The 21,153-nt window shown below is 47.4% G+C and overlaps 1 protein-coding gene across 4 annotated transcripts in view; it reads right to left on the reverse strand.

The window, feature by feature from the left end:
* Positions 1-21,153, reverse strand: part of LLGL2 (LLGL scribble cell polarity complex component 2) — a 69,330-nt gene that overhangs the window by 38,599 nt on the left and 9,578 nt on the right. For 3 of the 4 annotated variants that reach the window (XM_083147991.1, XM_083147990.1, XM_083147989.1), the window contains exon 2: positions 2,390-2,492. In XM_083147991.1, the coding sequence (XP_083004117.1) occupies positions 2,390-2,464 (75 nt within the window). In that variant the 5' untranslated portion in view covers positions 2,465-2,492. Of the gene's footprint in view, positions 1-2,387; positions 2,493-21,153 lie in introns of those variants that run through there. The other variant, XM_083147992.1, reaches the window with a different exon arrangement.

Below are 21,153 nucleotides of genomic sequence, written 5' to 3' on the forward strand. Positions count from 1 at the left end.
TAAGAACACACACCCCCCCCCCCCCCCCCCACATTGTGTTTAAGAAAAAAAAAACCATGAAGCCGGTACCTCCTTAGTTTGCAGATGATCCCGGCTGCCGCAGTGCTGTATGGACGGCTGGCTGCGCTTATGAAAAAAATAAGGGACTTTCTGAAAATGGCTGCCCCATAGGAAAACCCATTTTAAAAAACTGTCTTTCGTATGGGGGCAGCCATTTTCCGAAAGTCACTTTTTTTATAAGAAAAGTAACTTTCGGAAAATGGCTGCCCCCATACGAAAGACAGTTTTTTTAAATGGGTTTTCCTATGGGGCAGCCATTTTCAGAAAGTCTCTTTTTTTTTTTTCATAAGCGTAGCCAGCCATCCATACAGTACTGCTGCTGCCGGGATCATCTGCAAACTCAGGAGGTACTGGCTTCACGGGGGGTTTTCTTAAACACGGGGCGGGGGTGGGTCGGGGATGTTAACCCGTGCGGGGGGGGGGGGTGGCGGCGGCGGCGGGCTCCAGTGCAAGGAATATTTAATGAGCTCATTAAATATTCACTGCGCTGAATTTAGGACCCAGCTTATTGGCTGGGTCCTAAATACCGTTTCAGACCCGATTTTGATACCAAAATACCGGGTCTGAAACGGGTAGGACCCTCCATTTTAACCGTTTTACAAAAACGGCTTTTGTAAAACGGTTAAGTGGTCCTGCACCTTTCAGACCGCACAGATTACCATTTTAAAACTGTAAAAAGTCTGCAAAATACCGGTTTTTAAGTGCGGTCTGAAAGGGGCATAAGTGTAATTTGTCATAACAAAGTTTACATTTTCCTTGAAGCAATGTAGGAGGTTGAGTAGTGCGGCCAGTGCTACAGAAACTCGGGGTGAGATGTAATAGGATGAGAGATTCAGAAAGTGAGAGATTTGGTAAGAAATCTCCAGTTTTTTTTAAAGCGGCAATAATTTACACAGCAAAATCAAACTGGTTTTGCAGTACATGATTGCCGCTTTATAAAACCTGGAGATTTCTTACCAAATATCTCACTTTCTGAATCTCTCATCCTATTAAATCTCACCCCAGAGGTCTCCCCAGGCAAGCCGATAGTCCAAGAAGGGGAAGAGTGGTCAGGAGAGCTAAAGGGACAGAGAAAGGTTAAGAAATATAGCAATGGCAACCAATCCAATTCTATTTATGATCTTCTAGAAGGCACAAAATAAATAAGTAGGATCTGACTGGTTGCTATGGACAACATCCCATACTTAATAGAACTCTTTTAAGAACTCTTATTTTAGTAAATTTTACCCCTTCGAATCCAAATATATCTCATTGCCCATGTTGCAATATCTGGAGGATATGTTAATACTATTGCAAAGTAATTTGTAAATGCTGCACATTAAGTTAAGGGGTTTACACAAGGTGAGATTTTGGCAGTAGATTTTGACTATAGTCAAAATCTCCCAGTAGATTAGCCCAAATTTGCCAGTTTTTCACCTGCTTAGTCAATGTTGTCTAGCATAGATTGCTTAGCATAGATTGACTGTGCAGGCAAGACAATTTTAACGATTATAGACTATGAGTACCAAGTCAGCTTGCCAAATCTAGCCAAAAGCTTAATGCACTTCATCCATCCTGCTGCACCTAAACAGACCAACATGAACCAAGTGCCACAAATGACCACAAATTACTGATTTCATTCACATATAGCAGCAGGGTCAAGACCATACGGGAAAGTATATGCAATCCTATGTACTTGCTCATTCTAAGTTCAGGAACAAGACAAGCTGGTTTGTATGCCAGTCTAAACTTGCTCATGACTGGCATACAAATGATCTATGTACTAAATCCAGTGTAGAGGAGCTGCCAGGAAAGGTATGACACAGAGGTCAGCCACAAACTACTATAACATTTGTGACAACCTTAACCCTGCCTATGCTGATAAAAAGATAAGAAAGTCTATATCTTACAGATGACAAAAAGGGGTACACATGTGTTACTACTAAGAGAAAAGTGGAAAGAGAGAAAGAAAGGTGGAAAGAGAGAAAGAAACATAAAATGAGTGTTTTTTTTTGTTTTGTTTTTGAGAAGGGGGGGGATTTATCAATGCTGGAGAGAGATAAGGTACAAACCAATCAGCACGTCAGTTTTTTTTAAATACAGCCTGTAAAATGACAGTTCGCCGATTAGTTTTTAATCTCTCTCGATTTTACATCAACATTTGATCTATCACCCCCTGAGATATCACAACACTTATTGCAAAATATGGCTGCCAATCACACATCATATGCTACTGTGCAGTGAACTACATCATATCTGATTGGCAAAAAGGCATTTCACATTTGTGTTCTATAAATTTAGGAGAGTGTCGTGCTGCGGACGGTTCCTTTTCTCCTGATATATACAACACCTTGTTAAATTGGAACAAGTCCCGCTTGAGCCTCTCCCTTAAGGAGTCATGACCAGCCCGTAGGAAGCGTTTCATCTCTACAGCTCCTGAGTTCAGCGACACCCTGAAATAAACAATGCAGAAATTACACGATATTTCGCACATAAGGAGTTGAAATTGAATATGAAACTACATTCAATTTATTCAAGGCAGCATACAGTGAGCACGAGAAGATGCTGTGAAATGTAAGTGAATCTAAAAGGTGCCGCCACACTAGAACGATTTTGGTCCGATGCGCGCTACCGTGGATCTTTTGCTAAATCTTCTGATCTTAAGGCCCCCATACATTAGGCCGACTTGTCCTTTGGTCAAGTCGGACCTAATCTACTGACAACTCCCCCGGGGTTTGGCACTTGATGTGCCAAGTTTTTCATGTGATAAATCGCATGCCATTTATCACATGCAGTCCCCAGGGAGCTGCAGGTGACAGAGCCGGGAGCAGAGCGGGGCGGGGGGGAGGGGCTGCAAGCACAGAGCCAGGCAGGGGACGCAAAAAAGGCAGTTTACTCACTGGGCAGCAAGGGAACCAGATTGCCGGCTAGCGTAGGGGAAGCCGGGCAGCAGCGGGCGCACATAGAAAATAAACACACATAAATTAATGGACAGCCAGTGATTGGCTGAGAGCTCTCTGACAGAGAGCTCTCAGCCAATCACTGACTGTCCATTCATTTCTATGTGTGCCCGCTGCTGTGCGGCTTCCCCCACGCTACAGGGTCTCTGGTACCCATCGCTATGTTCACAGGCCGGACCACTGCCTCCCCTGCCGGCCCCTGCTTGCGTCCACGGCCTCTCCTTCTTGCATCAGCCCGCTCAAATCACCTCTCCTTCTTGCATCAGCCCGCTCAAATCACGCCTTTACATGCTGCATGAAAGATCAGAAGATTTAACAAAAGATCCATAGGAACGCACATGGGATCTTAAGAAAAATCTTTGGTAAAGATGTTCGCTTGCCTGAAATCTTATATCCAGGACAGACAAAAGATTTGAAGGCTAATTTATGTGCAAATCTTAAGATTGTAGATCTTTCTAGTGTGTGGGCACCTTAAAGCTCTGTACATAAAAAGCAAAACAAATACAATAAGCACAGAAACCAGTGGCCAATACATGAAATAAACAGTAGTAGCTGAGGAGACCAGTAGGTCCTGAACACTATTACGACCCCCAGGAAACTATATATACTATTGAACAGAAAAATGAACACTTTCACACAGAGTAATGTCAATGTCTCTCTGAATAATGTAAATGTATGTTGTAATGATCAGAGACTGTTATGCAACATTTGGGGATACACATAGCATATAGAGCTGGGTGCTTCAATGCATTAAATATTAACCTACAGGCAGCTGCACACGCTGGACCTTTACCCTAACAAGTGACAAGGACAGGTAGAAGTAAAACAGGTCTTCTTCTATATAGCTCTATGTAGAAAAGTGGAATCATTACTCTATTGTGGCAGACAAAGGAAGCTTCTTTATAAAATCAGATATACTAAAACATACCATATTCAAAAAAGTTTCCAACAGCTATTCTAAGCAAACACAATCAATGGTTTATAGTACCAGGTTAAGATGTCAAACATTCACTTACAAGCCTTAAAATTAAAAGCTCATGCTTAATATTGTATATTAAGCATTTTACCAAAACAGCACTGGTCCATCAAATAATGACTCCATAAGACCTCTGAAGGTGCTCTGTGGTATGTTGCAGCAAGACATTTTTAGCAGATGCTTTAACCCCCTTGAGAGGTGGGTTTTCCTTGGCAGGAGAAGCCTACCAGGGCAGGTTTGTCCTGTCCCAGAAATACTCCCCAGTCCCCACTCAAGCCTGCTGCAGCAGCAGCCCCGCTCCCTTGTGGCTGCTGCATCTGGCTTCGCTCGGGTGCCCATGTGTTCAGACGCCCGAACACAGGATGGCTCCAGAGCAGACGCAAAGTTGCATGGCCTGAGGTAGGGGACAGTCGCAACGACCTGGCGTACGATCGCCTGGGAAATCACGCTAAGGGGGGGGTGTATGAGACATGTGGGATGTGTGTGCACCATGGACCCCACGAGGGAGAATAGCTGGTGGCCGTCGGGAACCCGTGAGTCAGTATTTTAACAGTCTGCATCTCGACGTCGGGTAAATGATCCAGCCTGTCCGGCACCCGGCCATTTTTGGCAGTGGACAGGGGTCAGCACTCTACAACAAGCTTTGATGCACTGTGCGCTCCGATACCTACGTTTCTATTTCAGCCAGCTCAAACTTTTTCATCAATCTGTGCCACAGTAGCTCTTCTGTGGGATAAGACCAGGCTGGCTTGCCTTCACCCTTTATGAGCATCATATTGAGCCTTGGGCATTCATGAACCTGTTGGTTCAATGGATGCTCTGTCCCTTGTCAAAGTTGCTCCGTTCCTTAGTTTTTGAAGTTTGTGCTGGAGGCAAGAAACATGCACAAGCCTAATACATCCTAGACCACATGTCTTCAACCTGTGGCCCTCCAGATGTTGTAGAACTACATGTCCCAGCATGCCCTGACAGTTTTGGCATGCTCTCATAGGAAAAAATGTGGAAATGCATGTTGGAACATGTAGTTTCACAACATCTGGAGGGCCACAGGTTGAAGACCCATGTCCTAGACGATCTATCCATTAACTATATTTTGTACATATCATCTAGTGACGATAATGATATTTAAAACTGTGTGCAGTATGTGCGTAGTCCAGGATCTACTCGGCCAGTGCAATAAAAACAGGCTGATCGGAACCAGAGCAGACATCACACAACTTTCCTTAAAACGCTTGGGCATGCCTTTTGCCCCCCCAAACGCTGGCTTACTGTCAACTTGTGCACGGGCAAAAATGTAAATAAATAAAAAAAAATGCTGCATTTTATTGCAGGATGGCTTCACACAGGTGTACTGTGAGGCATACGCAGTTCAATTATCGCTCCGGCCTGCAAATTCAAAGCCATGTGATCAGGTCTTAATAACCCCTATATTGTCAACAACCACATGTTCAGCATCAATGAACGACATTGTTAATATTGTTCAGCGTGTATGCGCTATATCGTTTGTCTGGGTCTGGAAGCTCTGCCAATATTGTTAACAAAATCGGAAGTAGAGCATAAAGTATTTAACCGGCTTAAAAAGTAGTCACTTGGTTCCGAATACATCCCAACCCAAAAGCCAATGCAAGATTTTTTGGCACCCTAGGCAAAACTGCAGCTTACGTGCACACCACACACACACACACACACACACACACACACACTTAAAATATGGACTTTCCAGAACCTCAGGTAAAAGCGGAGGTTCAACACTACATGACGTTTGCATTCAGTTCCTAGTCAAACTTAAATTTTGTGATAGTCAAACTCAGGGGCACACCCCAATTTCTGTAACCCCCTAGGCGGCTGCTCAAAGTTACCATGGTAGAATTGTCTCAGACTACCAGTGACCGGTGCTATTGTAACAAGATAAGCAATGCTGCTCACTTCACCTGTCCCCGGCTTTAATGTTACTGCTGATCAAGGTATAGTAAATGTATTCATCCTAGATTTCTAACATTGGGGGTCAGTCAGACCCGATAGCACGACTACGAATTTGCAGGCCGGGTGATTATTGATAGACTGCGCATTCACGTGGCCATCATTTTGATCGCAGGCCGTACAGAAAGGGCCGCTTGATGAGAAGCTGTGTGACCTCAGCTCCGGCCCTGATCTGACTGCATCTATCCAGGGCCGGTGCAAGGCACCGGAGCGCCCCAGGCGAGTCGGGCTGGGGGCGCCCCGGTGCCGGGGGGGGGTGTGTGTGTAGGGGTACCTGTCGTTCGGCGCTCTCTCTAATCAAATCTGGCGGCGGAGGCAGCGGGGGTCCCTGCAGTCTATTAAAAATCACGAGCGCTATCCGCCGGGCTATGCGGAAGCGCTTCTAGTGTGAAAACACTGGCAGCACGCTGATTGGCTGAGATCAGCGTGCGCCGTGCTGCCAGAGTTTTCACACTAGAAGCGCTTCCGCATAGCCCGGCGGATAGCGCTCGTGATTTTTAATAGACTGCAGGGACCCCCGCTGCCTCCGCCGCCAGATTTAAATAGACAGGTACAGGTACCCGGGCGGCATTTTCCGCCCTCCAGTGGCCGGCGCCCTAGGCAAATGCCTAGGTTTGCCTAGTGGTGGCGCCGGCCCTGCATCTATCCCAGTCAGGAGTAAAGGTGCCCATACACTGCTGCAACGTCTCGCAGCAGTGTTCGGACACCCGATAACCTTCCCGGCGGCAGGGATGCATGCGATCCGTTGTGATGGATCGCATGAGTGCCTCCTTCCCGCCCACCTCGCTGCCTGGAGGGTGCTCGGATGGCCAGCCGGTCCAACCTCCTGGTCGGGTCTGATGCGCACGGGACCGACTGCATGTCAGGGAGAGGCGATTTGGTCCAATTTAATGGGCCGATTGGTCGCAAATCGGCCAAAATCGGACCAAATTGCCTCAGTGTATGGGCACCTTTAGTCCTGTGCTAAGAACAGACTCCACAAGCTAGACAAATCATTTGACGGGAGAGCAGCTTGAATACAGATTTTCAGCTAGTCGTAATGCTGACAAATTTTATCGCGGCCTTGCACATTTCCGGATTTCAGTCTGGCTGGGATGCATATACCCAATCGCAGGACTCTTAGCAGAGCAGCTATCAGGTCTGAATAACCTCCATTAGTCTGCATCCTAAAGGAACTTCACTCTCAGTCCAAGCAAGGTTGTGTTATCTTGTGTGAACAAGGTATATGTGATATTAGTACATAGTTATAAATTACTCATCTATTGCAAAGGGTGAACGTTCAGGGCTCACTAAATACAAAAAACAGCCTTTCCTTGTTTGAGCCTTTATGAAAACCTACCATAAAGAACACAATCAGGCGCAAATTGTAATAATAATATTAATATTCCACCAGAGCCAATCATTTGAGTCCAATAGACTTATTTTGATTAATAACTATATAACCATATACATACAGATTTTTCAAGATAAAAATACAATTATCGGGAGACCATGTTCAATTACAGAATGGTCTCTGCGCTTGGCATATACTGTATACTGCACATCTAATAACAGCAAAAGTCTGACCCAGTACATTACGGACAAACAGCGTTCTATAGGCACTAAGGGCCTGATTCAGACCTGTTCGCTAGGCTGCATATGTTCGCACCACCCTCTGCCCACCCACTACGAAACAAATGGCTTGGTGAGTGTGAAACTCGCCATAGCCGTACGCTCCTGGGGTTTGCATATACGCATAATCGCGCAAACCCCGATCCAGGACAAATTCAGCCCGCTGCATCAGCCCCTAAAGGGGCATACACACGTAGAGATTTGTGCTAAGCAATTTTACTGGTGTCAATATCTCCCATGGAGTGCACATACACACGCAGAGATTTGTGCTAAGCAATTTTGCTTAAGCAAAAAAAGGCCGGGTAGTGGTTCAGAATGAGAGATTGGCAGTCATTTGCTAAGCAATCTGACTAGATTTTGACTGCATGCACTGACTTAGTTAGCAAGAGATATTTAATCTCTCGGAAAATACACACAGAGATCTGTGCTTACTTTCTAAGCAATCTAGTCAGATTGCTTAGAAAATAGCACAAAACTTCACACTTTCATTTGGAGAACATAACAAAAGCAGTGTCAAAGGATCAGGATGTATTCACACTTTAGAAAAGGAAGACGCTTAAGAATAGAAGTATTGAATAGAGGAGGGGGACTGCTGTACAGGAGCAGTCCTATTTTTAGGACGATGCATGTGATCACCCAGCCCACGTATGCTACTTCAGCTAGCGACAAGGGAAAAATTATTTCAACAAAACAGAGTGGCTTACTTAGGAAGAAATACTTTCCAAACTTCACCTCCAGTTCATTGTACAGGATCAGTCATCATCGTTACACAAAGAATGAATTTTTTCTAAAACCAATTATTTCATGATCAGGAGATTTTTTTAGTTGTTTCATATTAAAAACACAGGTTATCACACAATAAAGAGGACATCTATGTAATCAGAAGGTTAGAGTTGTACAAGAATCCTATTCCATTTATTTCCTTTTCAGTCACTTTCCAGCAGGACTAGAACATTTGCAGTCTGTATACTCCATGTATTTTGCAGGAGATGTGTTACTAGATAAAATGTTGACATAAGCAAGCATTCCAGAGGAAAGGGCTAACACTATACTTAAGCCTGAGGTCATTTCTATAACATTACACTGTGCATTAGCACGTGTCTTATTCACCTGTGTGACTAATACAAAAGGATTCAGTATGAAATCCCGGCGGTCGGGATCCCGGCGTTCAAAATCCCGACGCCGGAATCCCGACAGGGGGGGTGGGGGTGGGATGTGGATCGCCCCCCCTTGCGGGCTCGCTGCGCTCGCCACGCAGCTCGGCACGCTAATTTATTCTCCCTCCAGGGGTGTCGTGGATACCCACGGAGGGAGAAAGTGTCGGCATTTTGGCGGTCGGGATTCCAGCGTCGGGATTCTGAACGGCGGGATCCCGACCGCCGGGATTTAAACTGCATCCCATACAAAACTATATAAATTTGCAAAGCACATCAAATAAAGTACAAAAAAAAACACACACACACACACACACACATTACAGGTATGGATCATCAAACAGTGTCTAGGTCAACATACACAATGGCATCATCGATAAAAGACACCTAAGCACGTGGACCCCCAAGTAGTGTAGTGCGGCCAAAGTGCCTCACTCCGCTGTGCTCTGTACTTTCTACACTTAAAAGACCAGAGGATGGTACGCGTACCAAATCTTTCCTCAGGTGTGGACTGAAATACTACAAGATGTTTATATCTTCCAATCCACGGCTTCAGCAGACCATCTTTCCTCCAGCGGGATTCCAATACACAACACCGTGCTTTGCGTCCTCCACAGACAACACCGCATGCCGGGACCTTCTCCACACAGGATACAAGACACACCAGACAAGGAACACGGATGACGTCACACAGGCACACCCCAAACGCGTTTCGTCATATAGACTTCGTCAGTGGGCCCACTGACGAATATGACACACATATATATATATATATATATATATATATATATATATATATATATATATATATATATATATATATATATATATATATATATATATATATACACACACACACACATATACACACTCTCCCAGTAGCGGCACTCAGCTGAAGAATCAGGCAAGAACACAGCATCAAGATGCCAACGTTTCAAATGTATTTCACATTTTTCGTCAGGGCAACCAGACACCCCCCGTCCGACCCAATGCACGGCCCTGTGCGCATCGGATTGAAGTCGGGAGGTTGGACTGGCTGCACATAAGATTTTGTGAATCATATGTGCAGCCGGGGCAGCGGACGCTGTGAGGTGGCTGGTGGGGGGCGCTGCAAGGAGGGTAGACGTGGAGCACACAGAGGTGGCGGATGCCAGCGAGGGTAACGGAGAGCCGGGCAGGGGGAGCCAAAGCAGGGAGTGGTCACTGCTTCAAGGAAAAGAAAAAAAAAGCCAATCGCTCAGCCAATCACTGGCTGCCTTTTAATTTGTATGGGCTTTTTTTCCTCCTTGCAGCAGTGATAGCTCCCTGCTCCCCCTGCCCGGCTCTCCACTCGCCAGTGTCCCCCACCCAACAGCGTCCCCTGTCCTACTCACAGTGTCCCCTGCCAGCTGCTTTGCAGCATCACCTGCCTACCACCTCGGTGTCCGCCGCCCCCCTGCTCACTCCACCTTGCACTTCCCCTGGAGTTGCATATGATAAATCGCATGCGATTTATCATATGCAAAACTTGGCACATCAAGTGCCTAATCGTGTGTCCCTCTCCTGGGGAGCTGCAGGGGAAACCAGGCCCGACTTGTCCTTAAGTCTCAGATCCATCTGACAAAAATAAAAAATCTTACGTGCTTCACCAAAGAGCCATCTGATCTTAAAGGCCCCCATACATTAGTCCGACTGTCCTAGGGACAAGTCGAACCTGATATCCCCCTGCAGCTCCCGGGGAGAGGGGGACACACGATTAGGCACTTGATGTGCCAAGGTTTGCATATGTTAAATCGCAGGGATTTATCACATGCAGTCCCCGGGGAGCTGCAGGAGGAGGGAGCCGTGCTGGGGACGGCAGCGGGCGAGGGATGCCGGCTAATTGAGAGCCAGGCAGGGATAGCAGGGGCAGGCTGCATAGGGAGTCGGCAGGAGGAACTTGAAGCTGTTCCGGTGACTGCGCAGGAGCAGGGCAGGGAGAAGACGCTGGCTGCCGGGCAGTGGCGGGAGCTGAGAGAAGCAGATAGCTAGAATTAAAAAAAAAAAAAAGCCCATACAGATGACTAGGAAGACATTGATTGGCTGAGACCTCTTTTTTTTATTTTTTTAAGTTATCTGCTTCTCCCGGCTCCCACCGCTTCCCAGCAGCCAGCATCTTCTCCCTGCCCCGCACCCTGCTCCCGCGCGGACACCGGAACAGCTTCCTCCTGCCCGGCTCCCTATGCAGCCTGCCCCTGCTCCCTCTGTCTGGCTCTATATTAGCCAGCATCCCCAGCCCGCTGTCGTCCCCCGCACGGCTCCGGGGCCGGGCTGCACATAATATTTAGCAAATCTTATGTGCAGCCCATCCGACCTCCCGACCCGATGCGCACGGGACCGCGCATAGGATCGGTCGGGATGTCTACAAGTGCGAATTGGGCCGATTTCATGGCCCGATTCATCCGAAACGGGTGAAATCATGCCCAAATCGCATAGTGTATGGGGGCCTTAAGCGGTCAGGGGTCTATCATTAGTCTGACCAGAGAGGTCAAGGGAAATCTGAAGAGAATTGTAGCTTCGGATATATCTGCTTAGTGGATGGGGGCTATACAGTATCTATGGATTTCTCTGTCCAATCTGTCTGATGGGAACAAAAATCTGGTTATGCATGGGAGCAGGTGGAAAATCAACCATTCACTCCTAAACTCTGGAAAATAGATTGTATAGATATGTTAAATCAAATGGATTCAACCAGTTTGTCTGAATGGCCAGTGTTTGTTTTCCATTGTTTGGTAGTACATGTTCGATTTTCATAAACTCCCATACATTATCAGATTTTTTTATTCTCACCAGATAGATTGGACAGATAAACCTTTAGGTGCGTACCCAGGTTAACAGTCCAGGTTTTAGTGATAACCATGCTCGAGTACATGGGACTTAATTACCTCAGTTATTTTGATTTAGCCATGTGTTGAAGCCTTGAGATAACTAAAATCTGCACTGCTAGCATTCCTTGAGGACCACGGTTGGAAATGCCTGCACTAGACAATTCAATCAATGTAGTCAGTGATGTACCTTTCAAGTTTCCTGGGCAAACTATTGACCAGGCACACAATGATATTATCAGTTACGTGACGACGACACCCCTACCCCCCGCTGCAAGTCTCACTGAGGATATACTGTAGTCAACACAGATGACAGGGGTCATTGACCGTGCATGTATCCAGTAATATTTGCACACATCACCCAGCTAGTCAGTTTGTTCATGTACACAGGAACTATAGGCCCCGACTTTGGGGTAAGGGCTGCCTATTTTTCCGTAGCCCTCTTACACTATAACAAATGGCATTTAGCACAAAGCACGATCTAGCCTCTTTCCTGTAATAGCAAAGTAAATATATATTCTACTCCACGCGTGCAGTGTATCACGCACTTAAGGTCTCTTGCCCTTGTTGGGAGCTGCCTATGAACTTTGCAGGGAATTACAATTTGAATGTATGTATATATAAGTAAAGAATAATGTGAATGTAAAAGCTTCAAATGTTTAGACATTAGTGTCTGCTTTCTACAGCTTGTATGCATTAAGACACAAGGTACGTAGTGGCAAAATGCCAGCAGCTCAGAGGTTTCTGGGTGTGTTTGCACTTTCAACAAGTGGGTGTAGCAGCTAGGAGAAGCGGAGATGTTCTGTGACCTGTAGACTAGGAAAGGAATTATACATGTTATACCTGCCTACTTCTTACTGTGGATTACAATCTTGTTTTTATTATGTACAGGGCCGCCGAGAGGCAGGGGGGGCGGGTACATTTTACCTGGGCCCGGGCCTGCCAGGGGGGCCCGGGTCCCGACACACTCAAAAAAAAAAAAAAAAAAAAAAATCCGGTTTTTTTTAAAAAAGGGGGCGTGGCCACGGGTCCGCGATTAGGCCACGCCCCCGAATTTGCCTAAACCCGGTCAGCGATGGCTTTCCTGCTCCTGCTCCAAGTTCCTGTTCCAAAAGGTAATGCCGCCCGCAATGCATGGCTATGGACAGGGGGAACAGACAAAAAGCGTGTGTGTGTGTGTGTGTATGTATGTAACAGGCTGTGTATGTATGGATATATGTGTGTGTAACAGGCTGTGTGTGTGTGTGTGTGTGTGTGTGTGTGTGTGTGTGTAACAGGCTGTGTGTGTGTGTGTGTGTGTGTGTGTGTAACAGGCTTTGTATATATGTATATATGTGTGTGTGTGTGTGTGTGTGTGTGTGTGTGTAACAGGCTGTGTATGTATATATGTGTGTGTGACAGGCTATGTGTGTGTAACAGGCTATGTATGTATGTCTATATGTGTGTGTGTGTGTGTGTGTGTGTAACAGGCTTTGTATGTCATACTTGCCGACTTTTCATCTCCCCTTTGCGGGAGACCAGGCAGAGGGCAGCTAATTAGGGGGAGCTCTCAAATGTAATTTGGATAGCTCCGCCCATGGCCCTGCCCCATTTACGTCACAAAAATGGGGCGTGGCTATCCAAATTACATTTTGAGATGGTACCGTAACCGTTGCACTTTTTTAAAGGAAGAAACCCAATTAAAGGAAAATTAGTGGGGAGCAGAGGGAGAGAAGCAGGAGGGAGGCACGAAGCAGATAGCCGCTATCTTACCATCTTATCTGCGGCGCTGCCTTCTGCTGCTTGTGCCGCTCCCTCTGCTGCTCCTGCTCCGATGGCTGCCCCTGCTGCGCTGCCGCTGTAGGCAGTATAGACACTGAGTATAGACACTGCTGACAGTCGATCCCCGGCCGGACAGCCGCGGCGTCTGCCTCGGCACTTTGTGATTTGCGCATGCGCAGTCACTTTTTTTTTTTTTGCCAGACGGACTAAAAAACCGGGAGGATCGCACACATTACCGGGAGACCGGGAGAAAGGAACAAAAACCGGGATACTCCCGCTAAATGCGGGAGTGTCGGCAACCCTGTTGTATGTATATATATGTGTGTGTGTGTGTAAAAGGCTATGTGTGTGTGTGTGTGTGTGTGTGTGTGTGTGTGTGTGTGTGTGTGTAACAGGCTTTGTATGTATGTATATGTGTGTGTGTGTAACAGGCTGTGTATGTATATATGTGTGTGTAACAGGCGTAGGGCGGGATGTACTAAATTTCGCAATTTATTATTATTTTTTCGCCTACCTAACGTTTGTTGTACGCTGCGTTATAGTTGCCTGGTGCATCTTCGTCCGCCTCATGCTCTAAACTTCAGACTTCCCTGCTGGAGTTGCGGACAGTGCGTCCGTCATGGTGTGTTTTTTTTTGTACTGCGCATGCGCAGGTTTATTTCCTTGCCGTCATGCGCAGTGCGCACTTGTTGATGGTCACGGTACCTTAAGGGATTTGCAAAATGTCAAAGGGTTCTGTATAACCCAATATGAAAGAATACTTAATTACATCCTTACATACTCCTATCCATCCACCAAGTACCAGTGCTGGCAATATTACACATATATATATATATATATATATATATATATATATATATATATATATATATATATATATATATATATATATATATATATATATATATATATATATATATATATATATATATATATATATATATATATATATATATTATATACAAATAAATATGCTGTAGACAAATAATACAAGAAAATAATGAGGAAATTCGCCAGCTTATTGTGGTGTTAATGCCCACTGCTTTAATCGCTTTTAGCAAACAGTGCAGCTGTTAGTGCATGTGAGCCGTGACAATTCTACTCAGCCGTCTATGAGGAGGAAGTCTCGTCGCGGGTGTCCCGCGATACTCCCCGACGGGCTACTGAAGAGCAGAACAAAACCACCGCTACTTTAGTGCATTCGAGAACGCAGGAACGCGGAGATAAAAGACAACTTCCGCGGCGGCAAGCATAAGTACATCCCGCCCTATGTGTGTGTGTGTGTGTGTGTGTAACAGGCTATGTATGTATGTATGTCTATATGTGTGTGTGTGTAACAGGCTATGTGTGTGTGTAACAGGCTTTGTATATATATATATATATATATATATATATATATATATATATATATATATATATATATATATATATATATATATATATATATATATATATATATATATGTGTGTGTGTGTAACACAGGCTATGTTCTGTATGTGTGAAGGAACAGGCTGTGTATGTATATATGTGTGTGTGTGTGTGTGTGTGTGTAACAGGCTATGTGTGTGTGTGTGTGTGTGTGTGTAACAGGCTATGTATGTATATGTGTGTGTGTGTGTGTGTGTGTGTGTGTGTGTGTGTGTGTGTAACAGGCTATGTACTGTATATGTGAAGGAACAGGCTATGTGTGTGTGTAACAGGCTATGGCCCTCATTCAGGTTGGTTCGCTCCCCCGCACGGTCACACAGGGGAGCGATGTTGTGCATGTGCAGCCACTTTGTGTGAGCGAGCAAACCGATTATTTGCCGCCCCGATCGCATGCAGCAGTGTGGACGGAAGCGTGGGGTGGTGGATATGGTTTGCGCCCATGGGAACTCCCATGACGTGGGTGCCGGGGGAGGGCAGCTGATGTCACCGGATGTCAGCTGCCCACCTCTTCTCGTACAGGAGCGCCACAGATCTAAGACAGCAGAGACTGACTTAGATCTGCGAGCGCTTGAGAAATCATTTGATGGTCGGCGACCGCACTGCCCTGCACACAAGCTGCAAATCGATGATGATGTAAAACATCCGTTCGCATGCATGAAATCTGAGGTATTTAGATGACCCGCAAAGCTGCAAATTTTGCAGCTTTGTGGTCAATCAGAATGACCTCCAATGTGTGTGAAGGGAACAGGCTACATGGGGCCCATTTATGACGGATCATATATGGAATGCGATCTGGGTGGGACCATGCTGCCCAGGATCACATGAGATTAAAGAGGTTTAATGGACACAATCCCCCCTCTTCCTCCAGGTGCACATACCGCTGGCCATCACAATGCAGCTGCTCTTGGCGCCGGATCTGTAGCTTTGGGGGACACAGCAGATACCGGCAGCTCAGCTCGGCGATACTGCAAGTAGTGGCATCTGCTGCTTCTTGCCAGAACTGTTGCCGCTTTCCCTGCTGCGTGTGTGAGCTTGGGATTCTTATACTCCAGAGGCGGCGCTTCAAATGGGGATGATCGTGCCAGCCACAGATCTTGGAGAGAGGAGCCGTGGGCTGGCCACCCCTGCTGTATGGCATAGGGGTCTGGGCAGCACAGGGGGGCAGAGGGTCCCTGTGACGGATGGGCAGACAGCAGTGGGGTCCTTGCGGAGGATGGGAGCTATTACCTAGTTCCCATCCTCCGTAGGGACCCTGCCGCTCTCTGCCCATCCATGGCCACGACCCCTTACTCCCATGGGCGCAACCCATATCCACCACCCCACGCTTTTATCCACACTGCTGCATACGAACGGGGCAGGAAGTAATCGATTTGAATTTTGTGTAGCATAATGTGTAAGGGGCAAGTATAAGGGGTCTACTATTGTGTTGCATAAAGGGTATATGGTGTGGTACACACCCCTATATCCTTTAATGGCCACACCTCTTTTCTGTTGCTCGCCACTCCAGGGGGGCCCCGTGACGCTGTTGTACCGTGGCCCAGGATTTCTCTTGGCAGCCCTGATTATGTATCACTGTAAAACAAGGGCATGAATAACACATTCTGACATGAGGGCATGAGGAATTCATTCCGACTGCCATCCCCATGCTCACGGAGGAAACAGGAAATAGGGAATATGTAGGGACCATTTAGCATTACTGCCTCACAGCACTGAGGTCATGGGTTCAATTCCCACCACTGTGCGGAGTTTCTATATTCTCCCCATGCCTGCGTGGGTTTTCTCTTGGTACTCCAGGTTTCTTTCCATAATCCAAGAAATACAATGGTAGATTAATTTGCTCCCAAATAAATTAACCCTAGAATGAACGTATGTGGGCAGGCATGTCCAAACTATGGCCCTCCAGCTGTTGTGAAACTACACATCCCAACATGCCTTGCAATAGTTTTAGCATTCCATAATAGCAAAACTGTGGCAAGGCATGATGGGACTTTGTTTCACAACACCTGGAGGGCCATAGTTTGGACATGCCTGTGGTAGAGAATATAGATTGTAAGCTCCACTGGGGCAGTGCTGCGAAATGTGCTAGCTAAATAAAATAACTGGTAATAATTAAAATTACTTCCCAAGAGATCTACAATTTACCCTGCAAATTATAGACCAGTAAGCTTAACATCAGTTATAGGTAAGTTCATAGGTGCCGATTCTGTGGGTGCTTGAGGGCCCGAGCACCCACGGAAATTGATGAGCACCCACCCGCTCAGCAGCGGTCCACTTGCCCGTGTCATACTGCACTCCCCCTCCCTCGCCGCTGGCACAGGTACTGTGTACCTGCACTGTGGGGGCATTTATGTATTTGCCACTGTGGGGGCATTTATGTATTTGGTACTGTTGCCATAATTTGAATATTGGAGACAACTGTGCTGCGTAATACAAATCAGTATTATTTTGTGGCCACGCCCTTTCCCATGAAGCCACTCCCCTATATTTTTGGCTTGTGCACCCACCAGCAAAAACATAAATCGGCACCTATGGGTAAGTTATTTAAGAAAATTTTAAAAGCTGTATCCAGGAATATTTAATGATAAATTAAAATACTTAGTAATAACGAGCATTGGTTTTTAATGGACCATTCTTGACAAACTTACCTAATTAGTTTCTATTAGAAAGTTATTACAGACCTGGATAAGGGAAATACGGCAGACATGCCAGAGGTACCTGGATTTTGCAAAGGCCTTTGACATGGTCTCATAACAGACTGGTTAAAAAAAATGGATGAGTTGGGACAAGGGGGAAATAAAAAAAATTGTACTTGGATAGGGAACTGGCTGCTAGACAGAACAAAATGGTTGTAAACAGTGCATTTTGAAATTGGAAACCAGTTTAGAGTGGTGTACCGCAGGGTTCAGTTCTTGGACCTCTTCTATTTAACATTTATTAATGACAAAGGATATTTGCGGATGATACTAAACTATGTAGAGTAATTAAAATGGATCACGATGTCTGCATGCTACAGAGGGACATAAATAATCTTGATGAGTTTGAAGAAACTCAGGGAGCCCGAGGTGTGCTCCCACCACCACCAGTGCTGTGCCTAAACACGTGCAAAGGGGGCAGCCGTACGAACGTGTGGGCCCTCTCCCAAAGGAGAAAGGCCCCATGGTTCCCCTAACCCCCCTCAACCATAAGGCTGAGGAAGGGAAAAAAGGGATCGGTGGGTCCTCTTTGCCGAAGCTCAGAGAGACCCGCTTTTCCTCCACCCCCGGAAGGGTTTTGGACGGTGGGTCCTCCGTACCCGAAGGTTTGGAGGGACCCGCTTAGGCTTCCCTCCGCCTTGCGGCTCGGGGTTGCCCTCGAGGGGACCGGGACTCTCCCCAAAAGGTGAAGAGTCCCAGCCACGTTTGGGGAACGGAAGGCCTGTTAGGGACAGCCGCACTACCCAAATCAAAAAAACGTGACAAACTAACGAAAAACGTGAAGTGCTCAAAAGTGCAAATCAAAGAAATAAATAAAAGAGGCCCTAGCCAGAAGGCCGGGGTGGGGGTGTAAAAAATTGTCCTACCCCATCCAAAAGGACAAGGTAAGGACGTGTAGCCTAACCTAGAGGGAAGTGCGCAGTGTGTGTGCCATTCAGTGCATGGTGCTGGACATCACCAGTGCAAATCAGGCACCCCCGAGTTTCCCCGGGGGCACAGTGCAGCCTCGGGCTCCAGGCAGCCGACCCTTCAGCGTCCGACCAAGCTTTTCTCCATCTCACCAGCAGGCATTTTCCAGCCCCCGGCATGGGAATGGGTACTCCACTGGGCTTTTCGAAAGACTCCCTTAGGGGCTGCACCCCCCTCGGAAGAGCAATCTACTCAGTCCCAGTGTTTCTCCGCTCCCAGGGTTAAGATACTAGGCTGAGCTTTTCGCTGTGCCCAGGCTGGTGGTTAGCCAACCTGGACCAATCTACTCGGTCTCAGCTTTTCTCCGCTCCCTGGGAATGGATACTAGACTGAGCCTTTCGCTGACTCATCCTTCGGGGGCTACGAACCCCGTCAAGAGAGTCAATCTACTAGGCCCAGTGTTTCTCCCCCCCTCTTACCAGTGGATTTACGGAAACAACACCTCCTACCAAAGGCAGAGGTGAAGATACTTAGTGAGACTTTTCACTGCTCCCGGGAAAAAACAGAGGGGTCCCACACCCTCCGCCCATCAGAGCAGCTACTCAGTCTCACCTTTCTCTATTCTCTGCCAGAGGCCAGTCCATACCCAACTGATAAGAACAGATACTACACTTGATCTTAGCCAAAAGGAAATAATCTTGATATGCGGGCAGATAAATGGAAAATGTGGTTCAATGTTGATAAATTTAAGGTCATGCATCCTGGGAGACATAACCAGTGTGCTACCTACACTCTAAGGGGGTTATTCACATTTGTTCGGTCCTCCGTGCATTCGCATGGAGGGCCGATGATACGCGTCTGCGCAGACGTAGGGTGAGTGTACCCACGGCAAACTTTCGGTTCGCCAGGTGCACTCACCCATGACGGCCTGCCTGTGGGGGGGGGCTTGTCAGGCTGCCCCATTACCATATGGGAACGCCCAGTGTTCTATGGGCACTCCCATGAGAACGCTGGGCGTTCTCGTGGTAATGAGGTGGTGACGCGGGCTGCTAAAAAAAAAAAAAAGAAGAATGTAAAGGACTTAAAAGTTACTTTTATATGCATACATGCACCACATCTTTCGATGGTCGCCAACCATCGAAAGATGTGGGTGGTTACCAGAGGCATACACGAATGGATGTTTATGCAAAACATCCATTCGCAGCCTGTGCGGGCGAACCCGCACTCCGAGGGAGGGGGGGGGCAGGTGGGCGTTCATTCGTCCGGGCGGGGTTTGAACTCGCATGGCTGCGAATTCGCAGGCTTGCCAATCAACCAGAATAACCCCCTGTGACCGGACGCCTGCCCTTATGCTCTGGCTACGCCCTTCGGGTCCACAGATGGCGGTTCCTGGTCTGACGGGACCTGGCCAATAGGGGATTCCCTGTTACCATCAGTAACCGCCTGTTACTGACTCCGCCCACTATGCAGTGGGCGGGGATATCGCTGCCACCACCACACTCCTCCTATGTGGCGCCTGGAAACACGGATACCTCCTCAGGTCCAAACGCTGGCACCTGAGTACTACCTGCTGGGGTGTATGCATGGACACGCTGCTGACATACCCCCAATTGGCGTTGATTGCTTCCCCAGCAGACCCCTGCTTTGGTAGCTGGCAGAGCGGAACTTGGAGGACGCTGGATACTTCCTCCAGCCTACCTTCTACACACCCACTCCACCCAAGGCTGCCACCCTGTGGCGCAACTGGAGAGTGCAGGTGATACAGCTGTTATGTAGTCCCAGCTCAGTGCTGCGCATCCCAGTGCCGGGCTCCTGAAAAGCCACCCTGGCTGCAGGGACGTTCCCCCCCCCCCCCCCCCCCGGTGCACGGAGGCAGTGCGGCACTGCCGCTGCCTCCTGCCCTCCCTTTCCTTTGAAATCAGGTCCATTTTGCCGGCTAGGACACAATATCGGGGGCATCGAGTCGGTCGGGACCATTAACATTGGTCCCGACGCGACCGACGCGATGCCCCCGATTTTTCCATAGGCTTCAATGTTAAAAAATATTTTAACATTGAAATCGTGTCGGGAAAGGTAAAATATCGGGGGCATCGCGTCGGTCGGGACCATTAACATTGGTCCCGACGCGATGCCCCCGATTTTTCCATAGGCTTCAATGTTAAAATATTTTTTAACATTGAAATCGTGAGAAAATGTGAAAAATGTGAAATGGGCCAATATGACCCATTTCACATTATAGATGTCCCCGTCGTCACCCCACGATAGACGCCAACCCGAAGCGTGGCGAGCCCGCGAGGGGCGGCGGTGCGCGTCCTCCGACCTTTTCATTCCCCTACTATCCACGTCGGCGTGGAGTTGAGAATAGAATAGTGTGGCGAGCGCAGCGAGCCCGAAGCGTGGCGAGCGTAGCGAGCCCCGCGAGGGGCCGCATAGGTATACGCGTCCCCTCGCTGCGCTCGCCACACTATTCTATTCTCAACTCCACGCCGACGTGGATAGTAGGGGAATGAAAAGGTCGGAGGACGCGCACCGCCGCCCCTCGCTGCGCTCGCCACGCTTCGGGTTGGCGTCTATCGTGGGGTGGGGTTTACGCCGTTTGGGGGGGTTGGGAATATTTAACATTGAATCCAATGTAAAATCGGGTCCCAGGGACCCGATTTACATTTCATTCAATCAAAAAATCCGACACGACCACCCCGATGTAAATCGGTGTGGCCGTGCTAGGAAACAAGTACCGTTATTTTTTGTACATAACAGGCGGCCAGTGCCACTAAACTCAGTGTATGTGAATTTTGGCAC

This window comes from Crinia signifera, chromosome 6, assembly GCF_055691185.1.
Source record: "Crinia signifera chromosome 6, ASM5569118v1, whole genome shotgun sequence".
NCBI lineage: Eukaryota > Metazoa > Chordata > Amphibia > Anura > Myobatrachidae > Crinia > Crinia signifera.